This window comes from Lolium rigidum, chromosome 1, assembly GCF_022539505.1.
Source record: "Lolium rigidum isolate FL_2022 chromosome 1, APGP_CSIRO_Lrig_0.1, whole genome shotgun sequence".
In the NCBI taxonomy this organism is placed as follows: Eukaryota; Viridiplantae; Streptophyta; class Magnoliopsida; order Poales; family Poaceae; genus Lolium; species Lolium rigidum.
This window is the reverse complement of record NC_061508.1, coordinates 188899499-188912214: the sequence shown is the minus strand read 5'-3', so window position 1 is coordinate 188912214 and position 12716 is coordinate 188899499. Positions and strand designations below refer to the sequence as shown.

General features: G+C 43.7%; 1 protein-coding gene across 4 annotated transcripts; it reads right to left on the bottom strand.

The window, feature by feature from the left end:
* Nucleotides 1-5753: 5753 nt before the first annotated feature.
* LOC124686401 (uncharacterized membrane protein At1g16860-like) lies at nucleotides 5754-10676 on the bottom strand. 4 transcript variants are annotated; one of them, XM_047220358.1, is made up of 6 exons: nucleotides 10439-10676; nucleotides 8995-9116; nucleotides 7860-8873; nucleotides 7209-7364; nucleotides 6459-6670; nucleotides 5754-6346 (listed from the first exon to the last, which is right to left on the bottom strand). In XM_047220358.1, exons 3-6 carry the CDS (start codon nucleotides 8742-8744, stop codon nucleotides 6154-6156), a joined length of 1446 nt encoding a protein of 481 aa, XP_047076314.1. In that variant the 5' UTR covers nucleotides 8745-8873; nucleotides 8995-9116; nucleotides 10439-10676; the 3' UTR covers nucleotides 5754-6153. The 4 variants fall into 4 exon arrangements, with proteins under 4 accessions (XP_047076314.1, XP_047076321.1, XP_047076327.1 ...); XM_047220365.1 differs by having other exon boundaries at nucleotides 9031-9116; XM_047220371.1 differs by lacking the exon at nucleotides 8995-9116 and having other exon boundaries at nucleotides 10403-10676.
* Between the last annotated feature and the right edge of the window lie 2040 nt (nucleotides 10677-12716).

The following is a 12716-nucleotide window of genomic DNA, read 5'->3' as shown; positions in this document are numbered from 1 at the left end:
TTGGTTCTCTTATTGCTCGCCGCTTGTCTACCAAGGGGCCTATTTTTGGAGGAACTATTGCACTCGCGCATTTTAACACATTTAGAGCTTCCTATTGATCCTAATGATGTGCCATTAACCCCTAGGAGGCTTGATATCATTGCTATGAAAAGCCATCAATTTGTTACCACCGAGTCTACTTTAGATAATATGGCCTATAGAATGTTGTTTGTCGACGGGGATGAGAAAGAAATCCCTCTTCCCCAGCCCAGGTTTGTTCGATATTGACAGGCAACCATGGTCGCGCACTAAGGAGGAGGTGGATGAACATATGAAGATACAAGATTTCCATCAGCAGCATGACTCCGAGGACGCCGAGCCCTCCTACGATTACACCGTCACGTATCCGGGTGCTTCTTCTAGCACATACCCGGAATATGATCCATCTTCGTCGTACCACGGAGACACTACCTCATGGTCTCGATGGGATTGAACTCCACTTAGGCCAAAAGCCTAAGCTTGGGGGAGGTATACCGGCATCACTCATTCTTTGCATATTATGATTGCTGGATACTTGTATATACTTGTTTAGTCTCTTTGAGTGGTTTTCTAATGAGAGGAAGATGATATTTGGGGAAGTGCTGCCTGAAAACAGATTCTGGGCTGTTACCGTAAAATTCGTGCGCACAGCCAGAACGTTATTTTGCGAAGCCAATTTTTGTGCATGTTCCCCAGGTTGTTATCTAACTTTCATTAGTTGAACACTTTTTGAACTGAGCAACGTAAGATTTTTGTAAAAATCGATTTCTGTACTGCTGTCAGGTTTTGGCAGATTTCTGCCATCTCGCTTTTCTGTGTTTCTTTTAGTTTGCTATTTCTTGTTTCCACTTTGTTTCTTTCCCAAAACACAAAAAGACCAAAAATATTTCTGTTGTTTCTCTTCACCATTTGTTTATCTTGGTTTCTTGCATTTGTTTTGCTTTATTTGCTATTGCTAGTTTGCTATAAGAAAACCCAAAAAGATTTTGCTTTGTTTGCTTGTTTCCTTTTGTTCTTATTCTAAAATTCGAAAACACCAAAAATATTTGCTGTTCTTCTTTGGTTTGTAAAGTTCATTATGAGTTCAATGGTCTTCGATGGCTGGAGCATGGTTTTCATTTCATATTATCCAAGCTACACAAGTGAAAAGGCAATAATGACGATCTACGACAATCTGATTGTGGTGAGAGGCTGGTATGAACTCTATTTGTTTTCATTTTTGTACATATACTCATCCATGTGAGCATGCTTAGTTGGTTCATGTGAGGTATATGTTATTTAAAGAAAGTCTAGTAGTTCATGATCTCTCATGTTTAGCTCCAATTTATTAATATGAGTAGCATGTCATGGATGTTTGCTTGCATTGTTTTATTCATAGATAGGTATGATATTGTGGTATCCTCCTCTGAATAATTCATTTATAATTGACTTGGCACATGCTCACGCATGCATATGACTGAACAAAAGTCAATTAAGCCTCAATGATTTACATTGCTTCAGAGTTCTTGTATCACTTTTATGCCTCAGTTAATTTATTTTGCCGCAAGCATGATTATGACAGCTATTGCTCTCTTGATTTGTCGCTCCCTAGTCTTTTGCTAGCCTTCACTTGTACTGAGCGGGAACGCTGCTCGTGCCTCCAAACACATGAAAACCAAGTTATTCCAGAGTGTCCACCATAAATACCTATGCATGGCATCTCAAACCATTCCAAGTAAATTCTCATGCGCTACCTTTAAAATCTTCAAAATGCTTCTTAATTTGTGTTAATGTTTCATAGCTCATGAGGAAGTATGTGGTGTTTAGCTTTCAACCTTGTCATTTACTTTTGACGGACTCTCATATGGAATAGTGGCACATCCGCTTATCCAATAATTTTGCAAAAAGAGCTGGCAATGGGATTCCCAGTCCCGAATTAATTAACTTAAATAGACACTCCTCCATGGTTTGTGATTGTTGGACGGCACCCGAAGGATTCGGTTAGCCATGGCTTGTGTAAGCAAAGGTTGGGGGGAGTGTCATCATCATAATAAAACTAAACTTAAAAGGCACTCCTTCATGGTATGTGATTGTTGGCAGGCACCCGAGGACTCGGTTAGCCATGGTTTGTGTAAGAAAGGTTGGAAGGAGTGCCACATAAACATGCAAATAATTCATGGGAGCTGCTCTTGAAAGTCCGGTTGGCGAGGTAGTTGGTGTACCCATTACCATTCGTTGACAACAACAAACACCTCTTAAAATAATTTTACTCCTGCTTTACAAATGAAAAGCTCTAGCGCATGTTAATCCCTCGCTTCCCTCTGCGAAGGGTCAATCTTTTACTTTTATGTTGTGTCTCCATCCTTTCTTTGAGCACTTTCTTGAGAGCACAACCGTCATTCTTAGTATAATATGCTTGTCTCAAAATATGATTGATTGTGGTATAACTTTGATGCTTTTATCTTTGACAATCACTACTTCTAGTCTTTCTATGAACTCCGGAGGTGCCCGGGCATTTATGTTTTGCCAATCAAATACGGGCAAGCGAGATACCACTTTATCATACTCTCTTATGAACATTGCAATCCTGCTTATATACATGATTCATGATGCTTATTATTAATTGTTGGTACCTCTTCATGATTGACATAGCTGTTAGATGATCTTATTTGCATGTACCTTATTATGAACTGCTCAAGTATTAGCCATATCATGAGAATATATACATCATATGAACAAATGTGTTCGTGAAAGTTCTTTTATCGCTCAGTTGTTAACTGAATTGCTTGAGGACAAGCAATAAGCTAAGCTTGGGGGAGTTGATACGTCCAAAACGTATCTACTTTCCCGAACACTTTTGCTATTGTTTTGTCTCTAATTTGTGTATTTTGGATGCAACTGACACGGACTAACGCTGTTTTCAGCAGAACTGTTCCGGTGTCTCGTTTTTGTGCAGAAATCCAACTTTCAGGAAAAACCTCGGGATTTTGACGAAAGGGCCTATTTTCCCAGAATACTGACGGAGCCAGAAGGACAATTGAAGTGGAGGCCCGAGGGCCCCACACCATAAGGCGGCGCGGCCTAGGGGGGGGCCGCGCGGCCCTATGGTGTGGCCCCCTCGGCTGGCCTCCGACGCCCTCCTTCGGACTACTTATTCGCCTCGACCTAAAAACGCACGGAGGGAAGTCGAAGTCGCCAGAAACCCTCCAGAACGCCGCCACATCGCGAAACTCCGTCTCGGGAGCCAGAAGTCTCCGTTCTGGCACTCCGCCGGGACCGGGAATTGGAGGAGATCATCACCGCCATCACCGCCAACGCCTCTCCATCAACCAGCCATGTTTCCCCCATCCATGTGTGAGTAATTCCCCCGCTGTAGGCCGAAGGGGATGGTAGGGATTGGATGAGATTGGTCATGTAATAGCATAAGATTGTTAGGGCATAGTGCCTAGTGTCCAGTAGATGGTACTTTTATGATATTGTTGCAACTTGTTATGCTTAATGCTTGTCACTAGGGCCCGAGTGCCATGATCTCAGATCTGAACATGTTATTATTTCATCATGATATTCGTTGTTTATGATCTTACCTCGCAAGTTGTATACACATGTCGTCTGTCCGGAACCAATGGCCCCGAAGTGACGAAATCGGGACAACCGGAGGGAATGGTAGCGATGTGAGGATCACATGTGTTCACGGAGTGTTAATGCTTTGCTCCGGTACTCTATTAAAAGGAGTACCTTAATATCCGAGTAGTTTCCCTTGAGGCCCGGCTGCCACCGGCTGGTAGGACAAAAGATGTTGTGCAAGTTTCTCATTGCGAGCACGTATGACTATAATTGGAACACATGCCTATTGATTGATTAGTACTTGGATACCGTTTTATAATTATCTGCAAATGCCCTGCTATGATTGTTACATGAGTTTCTCTCATCCATGCAACGCCCGTCATCCGTCCCCGTGCCTACAGTATTTTAATCCTGCTGTTTACTATAATCACTACTGCTGTTTTCGTTACTCTGCTGCTGTTATTTCACTACTCGCTATCGCTATAAAGCTGTTACTCTCGATAAACTCTTGCGAGCAAGTCTCGTTTCCAGGTGCAGCTGAATTGACAACTCCGCTGTTAAGGCTTTCAAGTGTTCTTTGTCTCCCCTTGTGTCGAATCAATAAATTGGGTAATACTTCCCTCGAAGACTGTTGCGATCCCCTATACTTGTGGGTCATCACTGCTCCGCCTCCTCCATCTCCCAATCCTTCCTGGACCAGGCGAGTGCCGCGTCCATCGGGAGGTCATTGTCGGCGGGGACGAGGTCGTTGAGCGACCTTGCGATGGCCTCGCGGATCGCCGCATCCTCGGCCGCGCGGCCTCCTCGGCGGCGAGGTCGTATGCAGCTGCGTCCGCTGCGTCCTCCTTCTTCGTCTTCCTCGTCCGGCCGCGCGACAGAGACGAGGCACCCCCCCCCCCTCGCGGATGACGAGGGCGCCGCTGCTGCGCCCTTTGGTTGGCGGTGGCGACGCCGGCTCCTTCTTGACGGTCTTCGGCGTCGCTGGTGGAGGCGCCGACCCGCATGAACGGGAGGCCAACCTCGACATCGACCCCGACGACGACGACGCCATCCAACGTGGCATCCAAGAGCTTCCGTGTCGGCGCGACACGTAAGGCACGGCCATCGGCGGTGGCATCCCCAGTACGGGGAAGTTGCCGCCCTCGATGTGCACGAGCATGTTCTCGAGGGTGCGGCCCGACACGCTCCACCAGCGGCGGCGGCCGGAGGCGTTGTTGCGCGCGGGAGAGGGGAGGGCCGTCGCACGCGGCGAGTTTGCGCTCGTACCTCTGCCGGAAGAAGTCGTTCCACGCCGTGTAGTTGTCGGGGAAGAAGCACGGCTCGGCACGTTGCTCGTCGCTCATGGTGGCGAGCACCACGTCGAGGGTATCACCTCCCACTGGCGGCGGCGGAATCGGGACGCCTCCCGCGCTCAGACGCCAGCCTCCAGGCGTGCGGAAGTCCGGCGGCGCCGGTAGCCCGCCATGTGGAGCAATCGTTCCTCCCGCTGGTGCAGGGAACGCCAGCCAAAGCCGTTGTTCGCCACATCGTCGCCTTTTTTTCGTCGAGAGCAGAGTGGAGAGAAGGGGTTGGCGGTGGTGAATGCGGCCAGGCGCGGTAGCTCCGCGATAAATAGAGGGGAGAAGCCGTGTGAATTCGAGGAGACGGTATTAACTCACCACGTGGAAGCTACGCGTCGCGGCGACGACTGGTCAGCGGCAGGCTTTTACAGCGCGTGGAAGACGATGCAACGAGGACGACGATCGGTCTTTCTCACCGAAAAACCAGGGCACTAGGCGCGCGGGAACTTTACTCGACGTTTCTTGCGCTTTTGTTTTCTCCGAACTCCCCGAATGCGCCGGAAGGGTTGACAATTTGATATGGACTCGCCAGATGGATGAAGCCTAAATCCGGGTAAAAACAAGGATTCCAGTGACGCGACTGGGCCCTCCCGATGAAAAAAATGACCGCCAGGGAGACGGCTGGAGGTAATTTTATTCTGAAAAGGAAAAGATGCGACTTGACCACAAGCTGACTTGAGTGCAATTACCGTGTACGCTAGTAGCATGTGCATAAACCGTGATCAAAAGAAGACACATGAACAAAATCTTTAGTAAGTACATCGACAAATCCTCATTCTTGAATCTTGATGAAAAAATATTGAAAAATGAAGCAGTAGGGGTCTTCCCTACTGTATATGCTTCAAAAAAAAAGATGAAAAAATACCTACCATGAGATGGAATTATGTATAGAAATATAGATAGAGAGGGGAATTCGAGGAATGATTCCTGATTGCTGGAATTGCACAGATCAAAATGATAAAATAGAGACGTATGAACCTGATGATTCCACTAGAACTGCAGACAACTATACCGTAGTAGTGGAGCCATCCACGTTACAGGTTCATAGCCCCAACCAAAAAAAAGAGCAAAAACCATTACTACTACACAATCAAACCCCCAGCATCTGACCACCGATATTGTACACAGCCATCACCACAACCCTGCATTTGCAAATTTTCCACCCTAACAACCAACGAGACAAACCCGAGGACAAATTTTGATATGCAACTTTTTCCTTCTTTTCTTCCAGCAAACTTCAAGAACGAGGTAGCTAAACTGGTATTACATCACTGTTTGATGTATCCTCACATCTCAAGACTAGTCCATCAAGGCTAGTTGGGAGGATACACTTGCCCCAATGGCAGCCAGTAGAGAAGGATTCAGACGGTGGAACAATCATCAGCACATTGTCGTTCCTTTGAACAACCCCAATGACACTCACAGTGCTTCCCTCCTTGATGTATCTACATTGTGAACAGCAATGTCAAGTGGCATAGATAAAAAAAAATTCAAAAGGTTGCGACCGCAGTTAAGATGGTTCCAGATGCAAAAAACAAAAACAAGGAAATAATATACCCTTCTTTTAGGCGCATCACGCGATCATCACTTGAGAGATTCCTTTCCCGTAGCCATCTTAGAAATTCAGGGGACATGTCCTTATTTTCTGGACTTATGTCGATAACAACAGACTCATCTACATACGGAGTTAGCCGTGCACCATATCCAGTTTTGACTAGTGCTCGAAGCCCAGATTGGAAATCTGAGATGTAGAAATCAACTGCATGACGCTGTGATTGTTGCAAAGGAAAGAAAAATGTAAGAGACAAAATTAAGATGATAAGAGTTGCAATGCTTCCAAATTAGTAGATGCTTGGGATCCCGGTGGGATTTCACTTATACTACCTCCGATTCAAGGAATAAGGCGTCCTCGTTTTACGTGCTTTTTGTTTGACTAAGTATTACTTTAAATATATAAAGATTGTTTGTATGAAATTAACACCATTAGAAAGTGCTTTTCAATACGAATCCAACAATACTAATTACATATAATATAACCAAGATTTTGTTGCTCAATTTTTATGGTCAAAGTTCATCTTGGAATACGCGTGCGCCTTATTTCTTGGGACGGAGGTAGTAGTGTATTTTGCTCTTTCTAGTTCAAATTTTAGTGTCAAAATTTACACTAGAAAAGGCAAAATACACTACAAGTGGGGCTTAGATGGGATCCTACTTGACACCCTAATCCTCGTATCTCAGTCATCATACACCATGTCAAACTCAGTATCACATCTCCTCACACATCAAAAATAATAGGAAGAAACTGACCTCCATAGAACGTAATCCCCAGGTAAATCGGCGATGCTGGGTGTTGGCAGCTTTCGAGTCCCAGCCCTTGTACTCATACAAGCAGGAGGAAGTGTACACACATCTTGGGACTCTTTGAAAGGAGGACTCAAGGGGGAAATTTCCACAAGTAACGACCTGTCAAGTTCAGTATAACAAATGAGGACTGACTACTACTTCATATAAATAAAGTACTACTGCTTAAATCGTCATAACTGTAAGCTAACTGCAAGACAATAACATAACTTGTGGAGGAACAAGGATAAACATGCTAGTCTACATGTAGTAGCTAATGTTATCTGCTAATGTCTTTCTCCAAAGTTTTTGTTGGAAATAACCTTAAGTTTTTTGTTAAACCTGAGTACAAACTGCCTTAATATAGAAACAGTTGGTGATATTAATACACTATGAGTTAATAGAACAGTTCAGAAACACACTGTCACGCAACTAACAAGAGTATACCGATAACATGGCTAGCAGGCTGAGCCACGAATCAACAGTGTAATTTAAGAATTATTTCAGTCTATTGTAAACAAGCAGAAATATGACATAAAGTTGGAAACTAAATCCAAAAGATGGGATAGATAATAGAATAACTGATAAGTCTAAGAAGGTGATCAGTACTACACATACCCCAGTAACCTTCACATACTGCCCATCTTTCGCGGTTCTAAGATCAGCGTCAGGATAACGACTGACAAATCCAGTCACGCCTCTTGTCCCCCAGCAAATATTCCAAATCAAGAGTGCGGCAAAAAATCCAAATATGACCACGACAACTACCAGCAAAATCGCATTATGAACAGCACCAAGAATGAAGCCACCTGCTATGAAGCCCATCACAAAGAGCAAAATGACCGCCCAGAGTACTGGCTTTGGCAAACTGGCCTTGATCGAGTAACCATTTTCCACGTTCAGATTTGTAACAGCCTGGTTGTGAGCAAAAGAGGTGGCACGCATCTTCATTGATACATTAGAATCAAGAGGGCCTGATACTTTTCTTGGAGCACCCGACGAGTTCAACGGCCCAGAGGAGATAGGTCCTGATGTGATCAGCCCGGTTGTAGGAAGAATAGGAGGTAGAGGGCCAGAATTCTGGCGAGCCATTGGGGTCACTCCTCCTGACTGGGGTCCAGACGATCTTTTTGTTGGTTCTCCGTGCTTGTTGAGCGGTCCAGAATTAGATTTTGCCCTTGCCGAACCTCCTGTGCCAGTTGCTGATGAAATGGAACCAGAGTAGTTGGATCGACCAACAGCACTAGATACTGGTCCAGAGTTGGAGGCAGCACCACCGAATGAAGTATTCCTTGAAGGTTGATTACCCAAAGGGCCAGATTTGCGTGACTTCTCAGCATGGAGGTCAAACATCTTCCCAAGTTCGCCAGATTTCTTGATGTCCCCCCCAGTGTATGGCATAGCTGCGGAGCAAACAACCGGAGCCTTCTCCTTAGGTTGCTCCGGTCGCCCAGAGACATAAAGCCCACTGCTTAACTGGTGGGATGGAAACCGGGAACCCATGTTCTGAATCAGTAGATTCAAATATGGCTTCCAAGTATGTTTAAGTAGTTGTACTACGTATTGAATGAGACTAGCAGTCTTAGGAGCACGATGTCGGCATTCTCAGCAACAAACACCTTGCATCAGCACCTGAAAAAGGATATGCACATAGAGTTCAGAACTATGCTATTCAGAAACGGCAGCTTGAAAATAAAAATCCGCACAAAGTATGAATAAAAGAAACTAAGAAACAGAATCGCCCAGCACATACTAAAAATGGGACTTGGAAGAACTTTAGATGTAGAACCTTCTCACAGACTTTTATGAGTCCCGGCAGATCACAAAAGCTCAAGTAGTTCAATGTGGCAACGGGCTGATAGTCCAAACTTTCTCCTATGGAGGGATATATGAGGTCACAGCCAACACGGATAACATAAAGCTGCATAAACACAAGTACTTGGAGAACATAGTGCCCCTAATTACGTAATAAATCGTATCAAAGATAACAAAAGTAAATTGACATATTCATTTTGAGGACGTTGCCTCGTTTTCACCATGCAAGCATCATGTTGACAGCACAGAGCAAAAACTAACTCTTTTCTTACATAAAAGCACACAAACATTTGATTTAGTTCATGGCCGACTCAAAATATTCCATCAAACAAATGGCCCAATACTTGGAAATGTAGTTTTGGGATAATGGGCAGGTAAAGCTAGCAATAAGAAGGCAGCAATTGTGTCATTCTGTAGTTTTAAGCAGGTTAACAATACACACCCAGCTCATAGTCTTATACTCTTATTCACAGAACATTACGGCCCAGCCCCCAAACAGACAGAAGCAGCGGCCACTCATGTAAATCTTATGTTTCAGCAGCGCCTCTTTTAGGTTGCCGCCAAAATATTGGGCTAAGGCGCGCTGTTGTGATAAAGTAATTCTTAGTCCCTCGAAAAGGAAGTTAAAGAGCACAGACAAGACCCCTAAAGCATGCAGAATTCGTGGAGGAAGGTAAAGTATTCGCACAAAAAACAAATGATAGCGATGGTCATCAAAAGCATGACTGGGTCTTCCTAATGATTTCGGCGAGTATCGCAAGCGGAATAATCAAACAAATTTGCCACCGACACTATAAGATCTCAAATTAAGTATAGCTTAAAGCCCCAGCAAAGAACTCTGACAGTCAGGTGCATGTCGTCATACTAATTACGACAAGAAGCAACACACCGTATTACCTACAGTCCACTCCACCAAAGAACATTTCTCTCGAATGCAGGGTATAAGTATGACACATAACTGAGAGGGAACTCAAACCAGTGCAAATTATCTACTGACTACACTGACAAGCTTCAGTTGTGCCATGGAGCAGGAATGCCAGCATCTACAGATCCAGACAGTAGTGCCAGATCCAAGAAAATCTTTCGGTGAACAACAAGAGCGCAAAAATCCCTGCGAAGCTCATACAGACCAACACTAGATCTAGCCAGCGCGGAGCTATAACGAGACCCAAATCATTTCGGAAAAATATGCCGTGGGCCATTAGTACTCCGCCAAGTAGCAAACGAACAAAACGGCAACAAAATAAACTGGACTGGATTGGGGAGTTTATTAAGAAAGAAATACTATTTGAATCAAATTGTTCGCACTCGCAGCAGAGAAAACAAGAACGGAAGGCCAAAACTACGAGAGCAATCCAGGCGAGTTAGGGTTCGTCACCAACCGAAGAAACCAGTCCTCCCAGCCCGGGTGGATCTCCACTCCACGGCAGTCGGCGACGCCGGCTGCGACGGGGTAGGAATGCCAAAAGAACTCCTTGTGTGGCGGCGGGCGGGCGAGCGTTGTTGGGTGGAATGGCAGGAGTGGGGGAGGAGGGTTGTTCGGCGGAGATGGAGGATGGGTTGGAGTTGGATGACACCGTCGGCGTCGTGAGGAAAAGGAAGCTCCTCTCTGCCTGTCTGTCTGTGTCTGCCTCTGCTGGTGGACCTCAGCAGGAAGGACCTAAACGACTCGCCTCTGTAGTCTGGATTGACGGTTGTTTGCCCTGTTGCACTTTTTCCTCTACTAGTACAAATGTCCGTGCGTTGCCACGGGTACTCAAATTTTATTTCTCAATGCACATACATACTTCACAACTTATTATGAAAATCAGACGAAATTAAGAATATCATAATGTACTACATCATGATAATACCGAATACAATAGCAAGACAACATTGTTTCTTGTTACTCTTTCGCGGTAAGTTCACACATGTATTCTGGACCATCATAACTATTAACTCAACGTTCTCTTATTTTAGATGTATTATTGTCTCACAAAACAAGGGTGTTGCAAACCCATGTATACCTGAAAGAATATTTCTTTTCTGATTAGTCCAAACAACACTTTGTTATTCATAGTTAAATGTCCGTGTCATGACATGGAGAAAAATAATTTCATCTTGTCGGGCATCGCAAGCACGGTGACTTTTAGTTTTTTAATACCCCATCCTATACAATGTCATTTTTATCCCTCTCACTAACCTTCTGAGGACAACATGCGTTCTTTTTGTCCTTTATTACCCTTTTCGCTCATGTAATATTAGCGGTACTTTTATTGTGTAAGTGAGTCAATAACAAGAATTACTCTGTTAATCCTCAATCGACATCGATTCAAAAATTGCAACAGAATGCGAAATGTGAAGCAGCGAGAAAGAAATATAGTGTGTCTCTTTTTTCACATAAATGCATAGCGAAATCAATGAAGTTCTAGCCCATATATATTTTAGATGATTTCTCAACTATACTCGCTATTCAAATTATGATAAGTTATTAATTTGTATAACATGCAGCAAATAATTATGATAGCTTTACAATACATTTGATGCTTAAACCAATCTAAATGTTTTATTCCATTAAATGCATGCTAACTAAGGTCATGCGTCATTCTGAGATCAACACAAATCTTGAAGACGCCCATCTTACTATGGATTTTAAAATACAAATATCTATACATTATCACAACAGAAACTCATAAGTTTTCCTCTTCATATTGTTATGGGCAGACACGACAACTACATGTGATGTATTATCATAGTTCATACACCGCTTTGAATGTGTTGCCATACTATATAAAACTAACACTTAGAGAAATAAGTCTTAATAAGTGTTCCATTCAAAATTTGGTACCAACTCCTTGTAGCACAACACCAATTTCAATGTCAGTGCGAACAACGGCCTGTGAAATCTACGGGTGCATACAAATTACAGTTCTTCTCAACTCTCAAGTGTCTTAATTTCTTGTTCATGTAACAAAACAAAAACCAATTGAAGCCGAATGAATAATCAATACATATTACAGGTGCGGGTACATAGTACATACACTTGTCTCCACAATTGATGAACCGCGCTTTGTTGTTACTAATTAAACGTTATTCTCTCCCTCAGGCAGAGATTACGTCATGCTCTCATCAAGTAATTCAAGCTCATCGAGCTCCATCTTGTCTCCCTGGTAGAAAATATAGCAGAGGGCATGCAGGGGAGGAATAGATACAACAATATAAGCAACAAGAATGCAACTTATTAAGAATCCAGTAGAGATGACTATATGTCCTTGCCACAAACATGATGTAGCATTCTTTGTTCTCTTATTTTTTCTTACGCTGGTTTTGGGTCGAATGAGAAGGGCCGGACTGGGCTAAAAATAACTTGGTGTACTAAAAGTGGGACTAAAACTTGTTGTCATCTTGTCACCCCACTGTTTGTAATGGCTGGCACATAAGAAGTTCAGTTAACTTGGAGCTTTTATATACAACATGTTCATTTATCTTGCAACATTCATTATTATCATGTTAGTCATGCTTCTAGAGTGGTTTAAACTTACTAAGCAGAAGAACTCAATCTTTGATTCAAAAACCTGAAGTGAATCTGAATTACAGGGAGAAGAATATACCCCATGAATACACTGGATTCTTACTTTGGGACTCGGACACTATACATCGGAAAGCATGGTAATTTGAGGT

Coding starts and splice junctions, on each gene's coding strand:
- LOC124686401 (XM_047220371.1), bottom strand. CDS start 8,744: ATGGGTTCCCGGTTTCCATCCCACCAGTTAAGCAGTGGGCTTTATGTC. Junction 7,365..7,859: donor AGTATGTGAAGGTTACTGGG/GTATGTGTAGTA, acceptor TGAACTTGACAG/GTCGTTACTTGTGGAAATTT. Junction 6,671..7,208: donor GGGGATTACGTTCTATGGAG/GTCAGTTTCTTC, acceptor CAACAATCACAG/CGTCATGCAGTTGATTTCTA.